Genomic DNA, 17,009 nt, shown 5'->3' with positions numbered 1-17,009 from the left:
AATAACCTGGAACAAAGTTATCAGACTCTTGTAACCTCATCCAAACACACCATAACTCCCTCTTCTGCTGTAGACAGTCACTGTAAGCTTGTGCACGGCATGAATCTATCCACTTGTCAGGCAAGAATCACATGATATTGGTTTGAATATTGAACCTTTTAAGGATTCATGATTTTTCAGATGACTTATTTCATGGTTCCTGAAAACGATGACCTTTCCACTGACACACAGCTGACATACATTGATAGAGCTGACATCAGGTTTTCACCTCGACTAACAAAAATATAGGTTCCATGGGCCCCTAATTATTGTTTCAAGGGTCCTTGCAGGCAATATGAGGGCCCCGTGATACAACTGTGAAGATAACTATTTGCTTTTTAGAGCATGGAATGAGTCCTTGATCATGAGGATTGATAGATGAAATTATGAATGTAACTGCTCTGACAGAAACAACCAAGCACTTAGCAAAGACATAGATGTGTTGTAGGTACGAATAATATTGTGCATCCTTCTGCACTCACAGACTATTGTTTTACCATGTGTTCTCTATATTTGTGCACACTGGATGCACATTTGTGCATTGTGCAAAACCCTGTGATATACTGTTTCACTGGCTGGAAACACCTTGAACACTTACACTTGTCTGTGCTGCTATGTCTGACATTTGCTGTGAAACTATGTTCACATCTGGCATTTGTAGTCTGAGGGAAGGATGACCACTTGATCCACTGGCTGGTTGGTCAGAGTCTCTGATGTCGGGACTCGGGGTACATGATGGGATGGGTATAACTTCAGCATCATTCAGTTCCTGTAATATACAAATCTGAGTGAGTTTGGCCTCATGTCGCTTTCAGTAATATTCCAGCAACATCATGGTGGGGGACACCAGAGATGGGCTTCACACATTGTAACCTTGTAAGGATTCAAACCCTGATCTTCGGTGTGACGAGCCAACGCCCCATAATGAATGCACTAGACTACACTACGCACTCAGCAATATTCCAGCTATATGGCGGCGGTCTGTAAATAATCGAGTCTGATCAGCAACATGAAAAATCTGCGCAACTGGGAACCAATGACATGTGTCAACCAAGTCAGCGAGCCTGACCACCAGATCCCGTTAGTCGCCTCTTACGACAAGCAGAGTCACCTTTTATGGCAAGCATGGGTTGCTGAAGGCATTCTACCCCGGGACCTTCATGAGTCGTAAGAACAATGAGAACAACAAAAACAGTAATAAGAACAACCTGCAGTGATATGTAATCTAATACCCTATATCCCTACATTGGGAAAGTTAGACATTTGTATAATCTGTGAAAGTAACTTAATCAATGAAAAATCATATAAACTCTGATTTACAATCAGCCGACATTATTAATGACAGTTACAGGTAAGACTAGACAGTCCCCTCACCGCTTCCAGCCAGGGTGGCACTGAGGTGTTGGTCAGAGCCTCTGTGGGTTGGGCTGACTCGGGAGGGGTGCTGGGTTTCCCCGAGTCCCGGGTCAACGATGGAACATGAGGGCTGCTGGATACAACTGAAGGGCTAGCAATGTCATCATCCACGAAGGCACTGTCTTCTGGGACAGTCTCCACTTGGATAAACTCAACTGGGAACAAACAGCAAGGGACTTGATGGTCAAATGTATCAGGAAGAATATGAATCTTGTGAAAATATGATATTATCAAACATTTTGATTATTGAACAAAAAATACAAATGTCCAAATCTAACTGAATTAAATTTTCAAATTAAATCCTACAAACATAACATGGCTTCTGAAAAGAGAATACATGTATAATTTGTTTCTCAAACATCCATATTTTCGTTTACCATATTGTTCTTTACCACTGCACATATACAATATTTACTATTCATGTGTGTTTGTCAACCAAACACTTTTGTTGTTTAAGCATTCATGTGCTTCTAAAACAAGCATGTGTTTTCAACTAAATAAATTTCTCAACCACACACCTGTGTGTGTGTGTGTGTGTGTGTGTGTGTGTGTGTGTGTGTGTGTGTGTGTGTGTCTGTGTGTGTGTCTCTGTGTGTGTGTCTCTGTGTGTGTGTGTGTGGGGGGGGGAGTTCTCAACCAAACATTTGTCTTTCTGAAAATACACACATTTTTCATCAATAAATATGTTTTTGTTAACCATTCATGTCCAAATGAATATCTGGTACATATTGTGCTCTACTCTGACAGTGTTGCATCTTTGTATCTACAATCAGACGATCATAAACTGCAAATACCTACACAAGGACTGTCTATAACATATTCACACTTGACTTTACACCACTACACACAGAGAATACATATCACTGTCAATTTGGTTATTTATATGCATTGCCAAAGACATACCCTGAATTCATAACATGCAAGCTTGGCTACATAGAAGCTTAATTATTTCTGCCATGGTCTCCTTTCTCCTTTGGGAATACAAAGCTAATAGTGTACCTATCAAATGTATCAGCATTATATGTAAGCGAGTTTAGTCTTATGCTGCTTTTAGCAATATTCCAGGAATATGACAGTGGGGAACACCAGAAATGGGCTTCACACATTGTACCCATGTGGGGAAGAGAACCTGGACCTTATGTGTGACAAGCGAACCATGCCAACCCACCAGCCCATACCAGTAATTGCTAGCCCATAGTTGGACTACAGTACCTACGTGGGTAAGGGAACCTGGACCTTCTGTGTGACAAGCGAACAAGGCCAACGCACCAGCCCATACCAGTAATTGCTAGCCCATAGTTGGACTACAGTACCTACGTGGGTAAGGGAACCTGGACCTTCTGTGTGACAAGCGAACAAGGCCAACGCACCAGCCCATACCAGTAATTGCTAGCCCATAGTTGGACTACAGTACCTACGTGGGTAAGGGAACCTGGACCTTCTGTGTGACAAGCGAACAAGGCCAACGCACCAGCCCATACCAGTAATTGCTAGCCCATAGTTGGACTACAGTACCTACGTGGGTAAGGGAACCTGGACCTTCTGTGTGACAAGCGAACAAGGCCAACGCACCAGCCCATACCAGTAATTGCTAGCCCATAGTTGGACTACAGTACCTACGTGGGTAAGGGAACCTGGACCTTCTGTGTGACAAGCGAACAAGGCCAACGCACCAGCCCATACCAGTAATTGCTAGTCCATAGTTAGACTACAGTACACATGTGGGGAAGGGAACCTGGACCTTCGGTGTGACAAGCGAACAAGGCCAACGCACCAGCCCATACCAGTAATTGCTAGTCCATAGTTGGACTACAGTACACATGTGGGGAAGGGAACCTGGACCTTCGGCGTGACAAGCAAACAAGGCCAACGCACCAGCCCATACCAGTAATTGCTAGTCCATAGTTAGACTACAGTACACATGTGGGGAAGGGAACCTGGACCTTCGGTGTGACAAGCGAACAAGGCCAACGCACCAGCCCATACCAGTAATTGATAGCCCATAGTTAGACTACAGTACACATGTGGGGAAGGGAACCTGGACCTTCGGTGTGACAAGCAAACAAGGCCAACGCACCAGCCCATACCAGTAATTGCTAACCCATAGTTAGACTACACTACCCACGTGGGGAAGGGAACCTGGATCTTCGGTGTGACAAGCGAACCACACAACCCTCTAGCCCATACCAGTAATTGCTAACCCATAGTTAGATTACAGTACACATGTGGAGAACGGAGCTTGGACCTTCAGTGTGACAAGTGAACAAGGCCAACCCATCAGCCCATACCAGTAATTGCTAGCCCATAGTTAGACTACAGTACACATGTGGGGAAGGGAACCTGGACCTTCAGTGTGACTTCAGTGTACTACAACTCTGTACAAGGCCACAATCATTCTTTAAACAAACTATCAACCTACAATATTAACCTACAACAAATGCCATGAATTGTTACAAATAATATCTATACATTCAAATAATGAAATATTAACAGCCACTTTTATGTAACTAATTCATTATATGAATTTGCAATGCCAGGTTGGAACAGGTCAGCAATATTCATACATTATGATATATTATTCCAGTCATCAGCAGACGGCTACCTGTATAACATAGATACCACAACAGCTACCTGGCAGATATTCCCAGCATGTAGTGGGCCATGTGTACTCGCTGAACTTTTTGCAAATAATAACATAATCTTACAATATTTAAAACTTGAAAACAAAACCAACCAGTTGTCACGGATAATTTTATCGCAAAAGAATATTGCTGAAAATAAAAGCATATCAGCGTATGTCAATTGTTAAGCTGGTGAAAATTACTTTCAAAAAGGTTTTGTGAGAACACAACAAATAAGACATTCTTCAGAAAGAAATGTTTAAGACAGAGGGTAATTAATTTGGGGAGCAATTCAATGTAGGAATCTCCTCTTCCTGAGTTAAGAATATCCTTCAACAAGGCATGGTGGACATTGTGTATCTCTTGCAGAGGTATTACCATTGTCTTGAAACATGCAGGCACAAAATTCACAGTACATTAAGGATCCTTAAAAATCTAATTCAAACAGATATTGACATTCAGTAAGTGTTGAGGTACTAATTAACCTCACTGAAAGTTACATGGATAAATAATCAAAAGATATCGATGAAAGGGAATATGTTAGGAACATTTCCAATCCAATGGTGCCAGTATCTTAAACACCATCTGAAGAACATGCACACATTTTGGTGTGACCTCATCGAAAAAAAAGCAGGAAAGCTCCAAAGAGGAACAGATGACTGTATTATTGAATTATTGGTTTGTAAATGCAACAATATTATCTTAATATGTCAGAGATTTGTGTCATGGAGGAGGTTACTCCATCTGGGAAAGGACATGTTAGATGTTCAAATCGGACACAGCAGTGAGGGACATGGGACAGGGTCATGCAGACCACGCCAATCACCCAATATTGACCATGCAATAAAATCAGGCAAGCTCACACCGAACACCATCTCTTGATGTGTTTCACTTTAAAGTGATGAATAATCATAAATATGAATGTAATATTAACAACATCATTAAAACTATACAAACTCAATTCTTACATTACTGTCACTTGATGCATTTCATGTTAAACTAAAGTGACTAATAATTATCAACATGAACAAAATCTATATGACATTATCAAAACAATACAATTTCATTTATTGAGATTTTTATTCATATTTCATAATGAAATGAATATTGAACGTCATGAACTGAATCTGCAAACTGTCATAGGATTAACATCATTAAGATGATAAAAGTACCCTACTTCAACACCATGAAGGCCTAGGTTATTCTCATTTCAACCCTTTTAATGAATATTATCATCATTATTTTAAATGCTTGCAGTCCTTATCTCACTGCCAACACACACAACCCTTCTGAAGGCATGCACAGAGCAATGACAGTTGGTCTTACCTGATTCTGGGGCCTTGTCTAAAGCAAATGATAGGCAGATCATATATTTTATATCAAACAAGAACCATATTCAATGATAAAGTGCCCTGCATCAAGAAACAGAGGCTTTCAGTTTCTACTGATTAATATCTATCAAAAGAAATTCTTTAATTCAATCTAGTTCAAACTCGAGTGGAATAGCAGACTCAAAAAGCATCACAAACTGTGCATAGTGTATCAATATCCTGGAAGCATCTTTCACTTCAACATTTTCCACAAACTTGGGGGAACCAACTGCAAACCTTATGCAGGTGACTTGCACGAGGATCTTGCATCAAACTGCTGAAAATCGTGTGAAAATGTCGTACATATGAACAGGTGTGTTGTCGTATAAAGTTTTGTTAAGAGTTTGCCAATTTTCACTGAGTTTCATAATTTACTGAACTCATGAAAATAATCTTTTCAAAGTTATGAATTTATTTTACAATGCATCAGTTCATGTGCAAACAGTACCTTCAAACAACATGGAATATTTTGCAAAATTTAGCTTAGAACAGGTGACTTAAGTATGTGGCTATGTTTATACTAGTGAGTGTAAACTTTTGATGGGTAGCATAGTTTTCCTCTTCACTGTGGTCTCAAGTGGAAATATTCCTGTTGTACAATAGAGCCTGTAAATAATCAGAAAGCTGGAACACTGGCCACAGTGTCAGACCTCAGTGACATAGAACCAGTCAAGTAGACTCCTCTACCCATAAACTTAGGTCATCACGACCTGCAAAGTCATGATGACCAACACTACCTCAGTGTCTCCTTGAGTTTCTTGTGCAGAATAACCTCCCTCAAACCATCAAGTACACAATATAATCTCAGGAATGATTACTTGTAAATAACAAATGTTTTCACTTATGCCCAGTATGCTTGATAAAAGGATAATTACACTTCTGAATGAGTAACACAGGATTTTAAGAAGATATCATCTATACAACTTCACACCGCACAATTTGATTTTTTTCAGTTTGCAATTGATTATCAGTTATGACATATCAGTATACACCAAACACTTCTATCAGCCAGTTGAGGAATCAGTGTAGCAGCCTCAATAGTGTAGCAGCCTATGTATGTTACCTACAGGTGTTGAGGAACCAGAGTAGAACTGAGAAGAGACAGAAGATCGCTACTGCATAGACAAAACAAAGTTGAAGCAACAGAATACAATACAGACAGCGAAGGTAACATACATTTAGGAGAGGATACCCTTGACTTGAGCGTTTTTTGGTTCAGGACTTTCTCTGGAAAAGAAATTAGAATAATTATGAAAATTTATAAAATATCTACTCATAGTTAGCTGTTGGAGGCTGACACCACAGTATTTCAGCTGTATGTCTGTAAATTACAAAGTCTAGACCAGATAATCCAGTGATTGATATCATGATCAGTGATCAACAGCATCCATGTATGTCGACACAGTCATCCAAGTGTGGCCATCCGTGGCCAACAAGCACAGGCTGTTGGGACCAAATTCCCACCAGGAATTCCCTGTGGTTTCTTGTTGCTTGGGAAACCAGATAATCGTATTGACTGTCATGTTTTCTGGATTCATGAATTCTCCCACTGAAGCATTCCTACCATACCTAATAGAGCTGTGACGATATATCGTAGTACCGATAATCATAATATTTTTTCTGACGATAAATATATCTGTACTTCTTTCCGTATCGTGACACATATTTGTTGACCTGAAACTGTTAATAAATATTGATGGTTTTGTCAAAATTTACACCTTCACTTCATATAAATATACACATTTTTAAAGAAAATAACTTGACAGCACATCGTGATGTGTATCGAATTGAATCGTATCATTCCAAGATATCGCAATATGTATCGTATCGTGAATTTTCTGTATCATAACACCTCTAATATCTAAAAAAAGGTCCTTGAAGATTTGAGTAAAATTGGTCTTATTGACTTATTTGTTTACATGCAGAAAAATTCCTGAATTAGCAATATAGCCCTGAAGCGTGCTTCTCACTATATATTAGGTCATCTCTTGTTTTACCAGAATAACCGCATTTGAGGCTTTCGTTTTGGAGGGACAGGGACTTTATATGAACATCAACATTCAAATGTGAGTGTTTGAAATCAATTGAAAATATCGTTCGAGATTATGCTCAAAACACAAATGATTTCCCTATTGAGATTGGAACTGCAACTCTGAGATTCAAAGGCAGACACTCTACCGCACAGCCACTGGGCCGACAAAGGGCATGCGGTTAAATGATCTACTTACAGTTACTGCCATTAATTTGATTTTACATGCGCTTCAGGTATTGTTACGTAGCTTCATTAAATGATCCTCTACATTGTAATTATATGTCACTGATGGTATGTATGTTAGACAAAATACTTCTGCTCGGTTTTGGTGATTGTTTAGTTTTATCAGTTCAGCAATATCCCAACTATATGGTAACAGTCTTCAGATCAGAGCAGTTAGCCACCTCCACCCTAGCTCTTGAGAATCATTCTGATCTGAGCTGCCCAGTGTGCCTGTACCTGCAATAAGAATGGTGTTCCAGTGGCAGGAGGAGATGTCAGCTACGATGTGCAGACACCCGAACATGGGTCGTGGCAGGGACGTACACTGGCTGTTAGGACCTTTTCCCTGGTCGCTGATGTTAGCACCTAGACGACCGCTCTCTCCGTTACCCCACGAGTAGATCTGGTTCTCTGGAGAGAGAATAGAACATAAATATATATAGAAAGGTAACCATGGTAACAGTGACATTTTTGCATCAATGATCCTTCTCAAGACACAATCCAGGTCTAAAGACCACATGCACTGAGCTTATCAAGCTACGAGAGACCAATACACAGCAACATAAACTGTCAGCACAAGTGCTTGTTCTGCTGACCCTCAGACAGAAGTGCCAATTACTGTATTTGACATTTTTCCCATTTTTCCCATGGGAGTTTGCAGAGTTTGGCATGTTACAACAAAATTATTTGACAAGGTTATAGGCACTAAGAATGGACACATGTATTGATAATAAGCGACAAAATATAACTTCCTACCATTAGTAGAGATGACAGTGAATCCATCACCACATGCGACCCTCTCCACTCTCTGTCCTGCAAGCATACCTCCAACACGGCACACACACTCTCGCTTCTTGAAGTCTCCCAGACCCAGCTGCCCATACTTGTTGGAACCAAATGTAAACAGGTAGCCATACACTGTAGGAAGATGCAATAAGACTTCAGGAGAAGAAATCAAAGCACTGTTGTGCTATTTCTGAATACCTTAGTCTAAAATTTAACTCCTGTATCCTGAGGTTGAGGTGATGAAATGAGTTTAGATCCTAGATCTTAAAACTTTAAGTCCAGGAGTCCAGGAATCTAATGAAATCATATATCCCAATATGAATGAGAATTAAAATGGATTTTCAATTAGTTAATGTTCCTGACTTCTGTTCACGTGCAGCAGTATATATATCCATAGATTGGTACTAATTTGACAATAGATGCTGATGCTACAGTTTTTGGTATCATTTTTGACAAAAAGAACCAGATCAAAAGTTTCATATATACCATTCAAAAATAGTTGAGGATATTCCATTCTGTGAGCATACAACTAGCAAATGCAAATGCATCTGAGAAAAAGTAATATGTATCCAAACAGATGAAACATTTCCAAACGAATGGAACAAACTGTCACATTTTCCCTTAATTTCTCTTCATCATCTGTTTCCTCCTTGGCTTCTTCATGTGCATTTTATCAATCTTATAAATCCAATATCCCTACTTTTAAATGGTATATGATGAGACTATTCACAGGAGATTCAGACTGGAGATAAACAACTAGGTAACATTTATTCAGTCATTTCAACCAAAACTTGAAGGAAGACATCTTAACGTCATAAAGTTTATGACAAGTTTCATTCCCCTTCATCCGGTACAGACAAACCGTGCTGAAGAAAGAAACCATACCATTTCATCATTCGAACTTGACATACTATAACACCTCCCCAGTGAATGTAGGACAATACAGGTCTGGTATGACTTACAGTCTATGACAGCAGAGTGTGTCTTGCCAGTGGCCACGCTGACAATGTTGTAGCGACTGAGTGGCTTCACTGTCGTGAATGTGTATTTACAGGGGATGTCGTACACCTGCAAACACACACGATACAATGCTGATAATCATGCATACAACCCATATCTATACATTGCTGGTATTCCCTGCCATGATATTAATGAAATATTGCTAAAAGAATCTTGCCTGAAGTCCCACTCTTTTAGAGTTCTTTTTGCCCAGCCAATAACGCTATACCATAACTCTAAACTAAATCTAAACTAATATCTAGTTAAGTTTAATCTCAGCCAGCAAACCAGGGAATGTTGCAAGATCACATGAAGCAGCACTCATGTGTACACAATGACCTTTATATACAAAATACCCTTAATCCTCTTTGATGAGTCATGTTTCTTTCTCGCTACACATCGAATAGTATCACATATTACTCATTTCAACAAAAGAGGAATTGTTCCCTTTCTGAATACAGAGGAATTTGTCTAACTCATCGGAACTGAAGAAATAATCCAGTTTCGACAATATGCCGGATTGTAGAGCTGATAATAAATGTCAGGGTCATGGATGAAAGTGAGATTTTACGCGGTTTTGACAGCTTCCACTGTATAATGTTTGAACATGAGTATACCAGGTATTAATGTTATTTCCTGTCATCAAACAGTTTACTAATGCATGATTCTCAAAAATACTAAATCATACCAAGAACTAAAAAACAAGCAGCGAGATGTGATGACCAGTCTAGGTAGAGTCTCAGAGACATCCACAGAAAGTGAGCAAGTTTGCTTCTGTAGTCAACTTGGCTATATTTGACCAAGATATAAGCAGTAGAAATTCACACATTGTACCCATCAAGTGAATAGAGGTCTTCAGCATGATTAGGGTCCATCTCTCTAATACATGTATTACAGGCAATAGAAAGATCCACCCATACCTTTGCTTTTCGTTTTCTCAACCCTGATGTTTCTGAATTAAAGCCTAGTTTGTTGTACTCATTGCTGCCACAGGCCAGGAGGCGGCCATTGGTGGTGATGAGGAACGTTCCGTCTAATCCAGCACACACTGACTTGATAAGGTGCTTGCTTGGAGTGGACACCTGAAAACAAACATACTGTAGAACACTAGGGCAGTTTTAACGAACAAAGTATTAGACCTTCAGAGCTATACCAATTAAAAATTAACAGATCTGCAATGGTACAGATTCCATTTGTATTGTATTCTCTGCAGTGAATATTAAGTGGTTGTTGCTTTTGTAGTGGACTTCCTCTCTTCCTCTGCACTTTTACTGACCTTCTGCGGTAGACTGCAATCATCTTCTGAACCAAGTCCAAGACGACCTGAAATATGATACAATTCATTTAGATGTCAAATAAAACCATTCATTGTTTTAGCTGACATGTATGTCCTCTCCCATCCCTCTGTGTCTTCAACAAGAATGTTCACTCCCAACTGTCTGTGACTTCAATGAGAATGTCTTTTCTCCACTATATAAGTACATATCCACTCATCATACAGATGTAAACACCTATTGAAGGTAGTTTCACTAGGATTAAAGACAGAAGTTGATGAAGGCATTAACTCATTAAATAACATTAATTTGCTCCCCCTGAAGAAATCTTATAATCCATCCACTCACCAAACTCCCCACAGCCCCAGGTATAAACATCCCCATCTTTACTGAGGGCAACACAGTGGGACTCTCCGCATGACACTTGCTCCACTGGTATCTGACTAAAGTAGTCTACTAGAACTGGCTCCAGTACATCATCTCCACTGTCAGTTCCAAGACAGCCAAAATAGTCAGAACCAAAGGAGTACACCTTTCCTTCATCTATGGAAAAAGAAATTGCTTTTGAACCATCTCTTCATCACTATGTCTAAAACATTTCCATACAAATAACGCTAGCACATGAAACATTGCAGGTACAACTCCTCACCCCAAAGGTGCAGTTTAAAATTTCAGTTTTCACGATTCAAAACATCCAAATGTGGCAGTTGAATTGTATGTAACATTGAATCAAAGAACAGTCTTCCATACTGTACATGAAAATGACAAAACACATTCAATATTCATAAGAAATTTCCACAAAAGCAGTTACAATTGTTATTATATGGGTATTTGTACAGTGCTACAGTCCATCCCATCTACACGCATGCTCAAAGTGCTTTGTTTTCCCTCAATCACTAGATGTCAATCTCAATGGCACACAGTATTTTGTCCAAATTTTACTGCAGATTTCTGTACTTGCAACTAGATGTTTGCATGTGTTCATGTGGCTACCATCTGGTCATTTATCAGTGGAATCATGGGTTCTTTAAGTACACAGGGTTGTGTACTGTTTACTAGATGTTGTGACAACATGGAAAGAGTCTGCACACAAAGTTGATGTCATGGTTTTTACACTCGGTCACAGGTGGGCTGGGTCTCGTCACTTTAAACTAGCTGGATTACTAGTTTGAGCCCTGTTCCTCAAAGCAATCATTGTGCTATAATTATGTTAACTTCTATAGTAAAGGTTAAACCACGCTAGTTACAATCATCTTGTTTTGAAGAATGGGCCACTGGAGCCTTAGACAGCATGCCCACCATGTCCCAATTGTCCGAATCAGTACGTCTTGATGGCTGCATTTATTGAATATCAAGTACCGATGATATATCATATACAAACCATGGGTGAAGCAACTGCAGGTGATCCTTACCTGTGACACACAAGGTGAAATCCTCCCCACAGTCCACCTGCTTGATAGGGATGCCAATAAGGCCATCGACTCTCTTGGGGGCCTTGTATGCAGCAACATCGCCATGACCCAGTTGACCAACTATGTTCGTGTCACCTTGAAGATTCTACAAGAAGAATGAATTTCTTACCCGGGAACTTGACATGATATGCAGAAACAGTTACCCTAAAATTTTACAAAACAATTCTGGAAAAGCTTTGACGAATGAACATGTCACTGGTCATCAAACATGACTCAACATGACAAATTTATTCAAAATATTAGATTCCTACTTTTCAATTTTCTGTTGCAACATATGAAAGAGGGCTTACATGTATTCATGAAACTGATATGAATACTATCCTATATTCTCAATGGAAGGAAAATGTCTACATTCACTGCTTTTAGTGTCTAGTGTGTAACATACAGGGCAAAAAGTTTATATGAATGTTGTAAGACTGATGCGTAAAACATTACACAAACAAATGTAAGTTATAGCAACATCATATACATTAAAAACTGACTTCATCTATGTCTTTTTCATGGGTGTTTGATATCAGGATAAACTAACAATGAGGAGGAACCTTTAACCTAATGGCTAACTCTTGAGGCACATAATTATCATAACTTTCTCTGACCATCCTTTATTAAGTCACCCAAGAAATCATCAAGTGATGAATAGCAGGGCTGCAACAAATACAGTACCTGGCGAATATGATATGTATTACAAATATTGGGTAATGAATACAAATAATTATTCACAAATATAACAAACTGTAGTTAAGTGATTGATGCACAGTATGGAACACCCATGCTGTACACTAACAGTTGCAGCCCACAGTATCATGTGCAGCCATTGCAAACTAACATGACTACTGCAATGCAAGTGCATATTTCCATCTCACTTAATTAGGGCTGAAGTAAAACATGCTTAGATAAAAAAATTGTAAATATTCATTCATATTGGGTTCTGGTGACTACAAATAACGAATTGTATTCACAAAGGGCTACAGTTTGATTCACTGAATATGTGATGGTATTGTGATAGCCCTGATGAATAGCTGATATAGTTTGCTAGCTTGTTAATTATTGTTAACCCTAATCATACACTGAGGGCATGATTAGCAATACTCACTCACTCACAACCTACTGGATCACAGTTGATAAATTGTCTTATCTGCAGTCAGAACTACAAAATGGCCACTAGCATATATCAATATATTTAGACTGTGTAACTGCAAAATGGTTGTATTGCAATGTATTGGAAACCAAAGTGTTTGACACGGTCTGTACATGCAGATCTTGTATTCTACAGACAAAAGCAGATTCTACTCAACATGGTCTGTTTCCATGATAATCTTGTAGTGGACATAGGGGAGATAATCATGTATAACATGCAATTATACAACATAACAGAATGGGATTCCCTAGAAAATAATCAAAACCACACACTTTAAACATGCAATTATACAACGTAACAGAATGGGATTCCCTAGAAAATAATCAAAACCACACACTTTAAACAGCATAAAGAAACCCACACTCTCACCAGCTCTGAATTTGTCAGTAATGTAAGTGAACGATAATCTGAAATGGACAACATGAACTGCCAGCTCACTCACCGCCCACGTGTACAGCTCCTTCTCCACCGTCAGAGTCGCCAAGTGAGAGTGACCTGCAGACACCTGCAAACACCATCACACGCATTTACACCAATTTTAATGTAAAAAATATCAAATGAAATTTTGAAAATTACTTATAAAAATTATTGTGTGTACCATATATATAATGAATACTTTATATAACAAGACAGCAAAATTGCATAATAAAATTGAAAATTAAATTTCAGATTTGTTGACAGGTATTTTCGCTGTAACATGCCCATGACTGTGCAAGGGGATAAAACATCAATATTCATTATGGCATGAAAATCAATGCAAACCCCCTCCACACCATTCTGGCTTTTTTATACAAAAAATGTTCACTGCACACAAGAAATTATGGTAACTTTAATATCTTGAGATCTTATATTTTCAAAATATGAAACATTTGGGTTTTGACATGGACCTTTTGCCTTGTGTGTTTAATTTCAAGCGCTGAAGTAGCATGTACAAAGTCTCCTATGACAAGTTAATGCTTGGCTTGAACGCTCTGTGGTATTTACTTCTCTGTAATATGATCTGACTCACTCAGACAAGGGTATGTTGTCAATGACTGTGCAAACACAGTTTTGAATATGACCTGAAACTACACATCAGTTCAAAATCCAAAAAGATTAGGGTTTGTGTTGAAACAGTTGTAGTTCTCGGAACAGTGAATGACATTAGTCAGCATTTAAACTGATAGGGAAGCGCCTAACATTAAAAATATCCCACATCACATTATTGCTCCTCATCTCACAGTTAACACTATGAAATGAGAAAGCTACTTGATGATTTCAAAGAAAAATCATGGACAACACATGGCAATTTTGTCATCATAACATTTTAGATTGTGACCAAATAGGTTCACATAATTTATCATTTCAACCTGTGATCAGTATCATTAGCATAAATGATTGATGGTTGTTTAAAGCTGCTCTCAGCAATATTCTAGTTATATGGTGGCTGTGTGTAAATAGTTGTGTCTGGACCACACAATCCAGTGATGAGCTGCATAAACATTGATCTGGGATGTGATGACATATGTCAACGAAGTCAATGAGTCTGACCATCCTATCCCATTGATAGCCTTTGACAAAAAGCATGGGTTACTAAATACCAATTCTAACCTGGATCTTCATGGGAGTCTAACTAATGTCTGGATCAGACAATCCAGCAATGGACATCATGTACAGCAATACACATAATCATTGTACAATGACATGCGATACAACAGACAAGCATGTCTGAATACCCTGCTCATTAAGTCATCAACAAGCGCCAATCATGGGAAGCTTTTCTCACTTGTGAATCTGCTCTCAAACGAGGGAGTACAAAAACAACAAGCACATCATCAGGCTACAGTGAAACATGATCAGACATTACTCACCTGAACTGGGCTCTTCTCTCTAGTGAACAGGTCCAGTTTCTGTGGAGTTCGTTTCCCTCCTCCCCACTGATACACCTGACAAACAACCTGAGTGTTTCATAAACATTTTCGACAAAATAATGTAAATTTATTATCTCAGTTAAGTGCCAAACATTTTAACAATCAATTGTGTCCCTAATCAAGATGTAACAGAAGTTTTGACTGACATCTAGTCTCTGAAATGTTCATTTTTTGCAGAAAACAAAGTTCCTCAACTATGACCATAAAATATAATGAAATCGACTTTCTCTGTTTACTGCATCTATGGTAACTTGGGCTTGCGACATATTCTAGTCTTGCATGGGCTTTCTTGAATATATTTGATCACAGATCTGTATATCAGAAGCTTAACTAAATCAAAATATATTGATATATTACTCCAAAAAGTTAAGAACCACCTTCCAGTATGAACATAACTGCTTTTATAAAGTGATCAAATGTACATATTGTCATACTTGGGATTGCCCTTTCTCAGTAAAGACACTTGTGAATTCATTCAAAAATTCAAAAATGCCTTGGTGTATTCATAGCCTGTTCACCTGATTCTGTCATTCACCTCTTCCGACAAGCATTGGTTACTGAAGGCCAGTATTCTAACCCGAACCTTCCCGGTCCCATTTCATAGAAGGCACTGTGGCTGAGTGGGTTAGATCACTAACTTTGTGTGATTGGAGATTGGGGAGTCACACTCAGAGATTGTGGGTTCAAATTCCTGGTGAAAGGTAATTACCCAAAGCACTACAATCTGTACTTTAGTGAGAAAGTGTACAAAATATAACATGGTACATCTGATGGTAACATATAAGTACTGGGTGGTACTTCTTTCGAGTAGTAAATGTCAAATACTATTTAGCATCAGTAACAAATTGGAATTAGATTTGTATATTTCCTGAACATACATTTCAATAAAATTATATAACCTTTGAACTCTGTTCACTAGATGAAAAATTTAGAAATGTTCAATTTGTGTGGAATTGCCACAAAAACCTCTTTGATTGGCATTAAGAAGTTGGTGTGATGAACAACATGGAGAGTGAGTGAGTGAGTTTAGTCTTACGCCACACTCAGCAATATTACAGGTATGTGGTGGCTGTATGTAAATAATTGAATCTGGACCAGACAATCCAGTGATCAACAACATGAGTATCCATCTGCGCAACTGGGAACCAATGACATGTGTCAACCAAGTCAGCAAGTCTGACCACCCGATCCGGTAAGTCGCCTCTTACGACAAGCTTAGTCGTCTTCTATGGCATGGGTTGATGAAGGCCTATCTAGCCTGGGACCTTCACAGGTCACATGGAGAGTTCTATGGATATACAACTTCTTTAATACAATATTATTTTAGTTTCACTGTAGCTACTGACAGTGACTCTGAAACATTGCTCACATCACATTAACAAAAGTGTACATCCTTATAACTCTTCTTGTTGTTCAACATAAAAACTTGTCATTTTACATATCATAAACAACATTCATGATTGTCAATAATAATCAATATAAGACATCTCCATACAATTGTACTTAGTGCCTGTGAGCACAAGATCCACCCTAACCACACTAAGCTGATGTTGCTATAGAAGGTCTGACCTCACACATCTTGGCCTTGATGACCGGCACTGCTGTGGAGGTGGATGCCATGGACCGAGCCCTTCTAGATGATGAGTTCAACTCCCAAACTTTCTGCTCAAGATCTCTGGAATAAGTGCAAACATGGTTATATGATATGTGACAGATGATGGTAAACTGGC

General features: G+C 38.8%; 1 protein-coding gene across 3 annotated transcripts in view; it reads right to left on the bottom strand.

The window, feature by feature from the left end:
* The window catches only part of LOC137294908 (serine/threonine-protein kinase Nek9-like), a 30,387-nt gene that overhangs the window by 4,931 nt on the left and 8,447 nt on the right, over positions 1–17,009 (bottom strand). For 2 of the 3 annotated variants that reach the window (XM_067826078.1, XM_067826080.1), the window contains 14 exons: positions 16,849–16,954; positions 15,220–15,294; positions 13,812–13,874; positions 12,172–12,316; positions 11,108–11,302; positions 10,762–10,808; positions 10,406–10,567; positions 9,449–9,554; positions 8,457–8,618; positions 7,938–8,111; positions 6,623–6,673; positions 5,403–5,420; positions 1,414–1,610; positions 638–808 (listed from right to left, as the gene is read on the bottom strand). In XM_067826078.1, coding sequence (XP_067682179.1) covers positions 638–808; positions 1,414–1,610; positions 5,403–5,420; positions 6,623–6,673; positions 7,938–8,111; positions 8,457–8,618; positions 9,449–9,554; positions 10,406–10,567; positions 10,762–10,808; positions 11,108–11,302; positions 12,172–12,316; positions 13,812–13,874; positions 15,220–15,294; positions 16,849–16,954 — 1,672 coding nt within the window. The remainder of the gene's footprint in view (positions 1–637; positions 809–1,413; positions 1,611–5,402; positions 5,421–6,622; positions 6,674–7,937; positions 8,112–8,456; positions 8,619–9,448; positions 9,555–10,405; positions 10,568–10,761; positions 10,809–11,107; positions 11,303–12,171; positions 12,317–13,811; positions 13,875–15,219; positions 15,295–16,848; positions 16,955–17,009) is intronic. The other variant, XM_067826081.1, reaches the window with a different exon arrangement.

This window comes from Haliotis asinina, chromosome 8, assembly GCF_037392515.1.
Source record: "Haliotis asinina isolate JCU_RB_2024 chromosome 8, JCU_Hal_asi_v2, whole genome shotgun sequence".
Classification (NCBI taxonomy): Eukaryota; Metazoa; Mollusca; class Gastropoda; order Lepetellida; family Haliotidae; genus Haliotis; species Haliotis asinina.
Note: the sequence above shows the minus strand (reverse complement) of the source record. Positions and strands in the feature narration are given on the sequence as shown.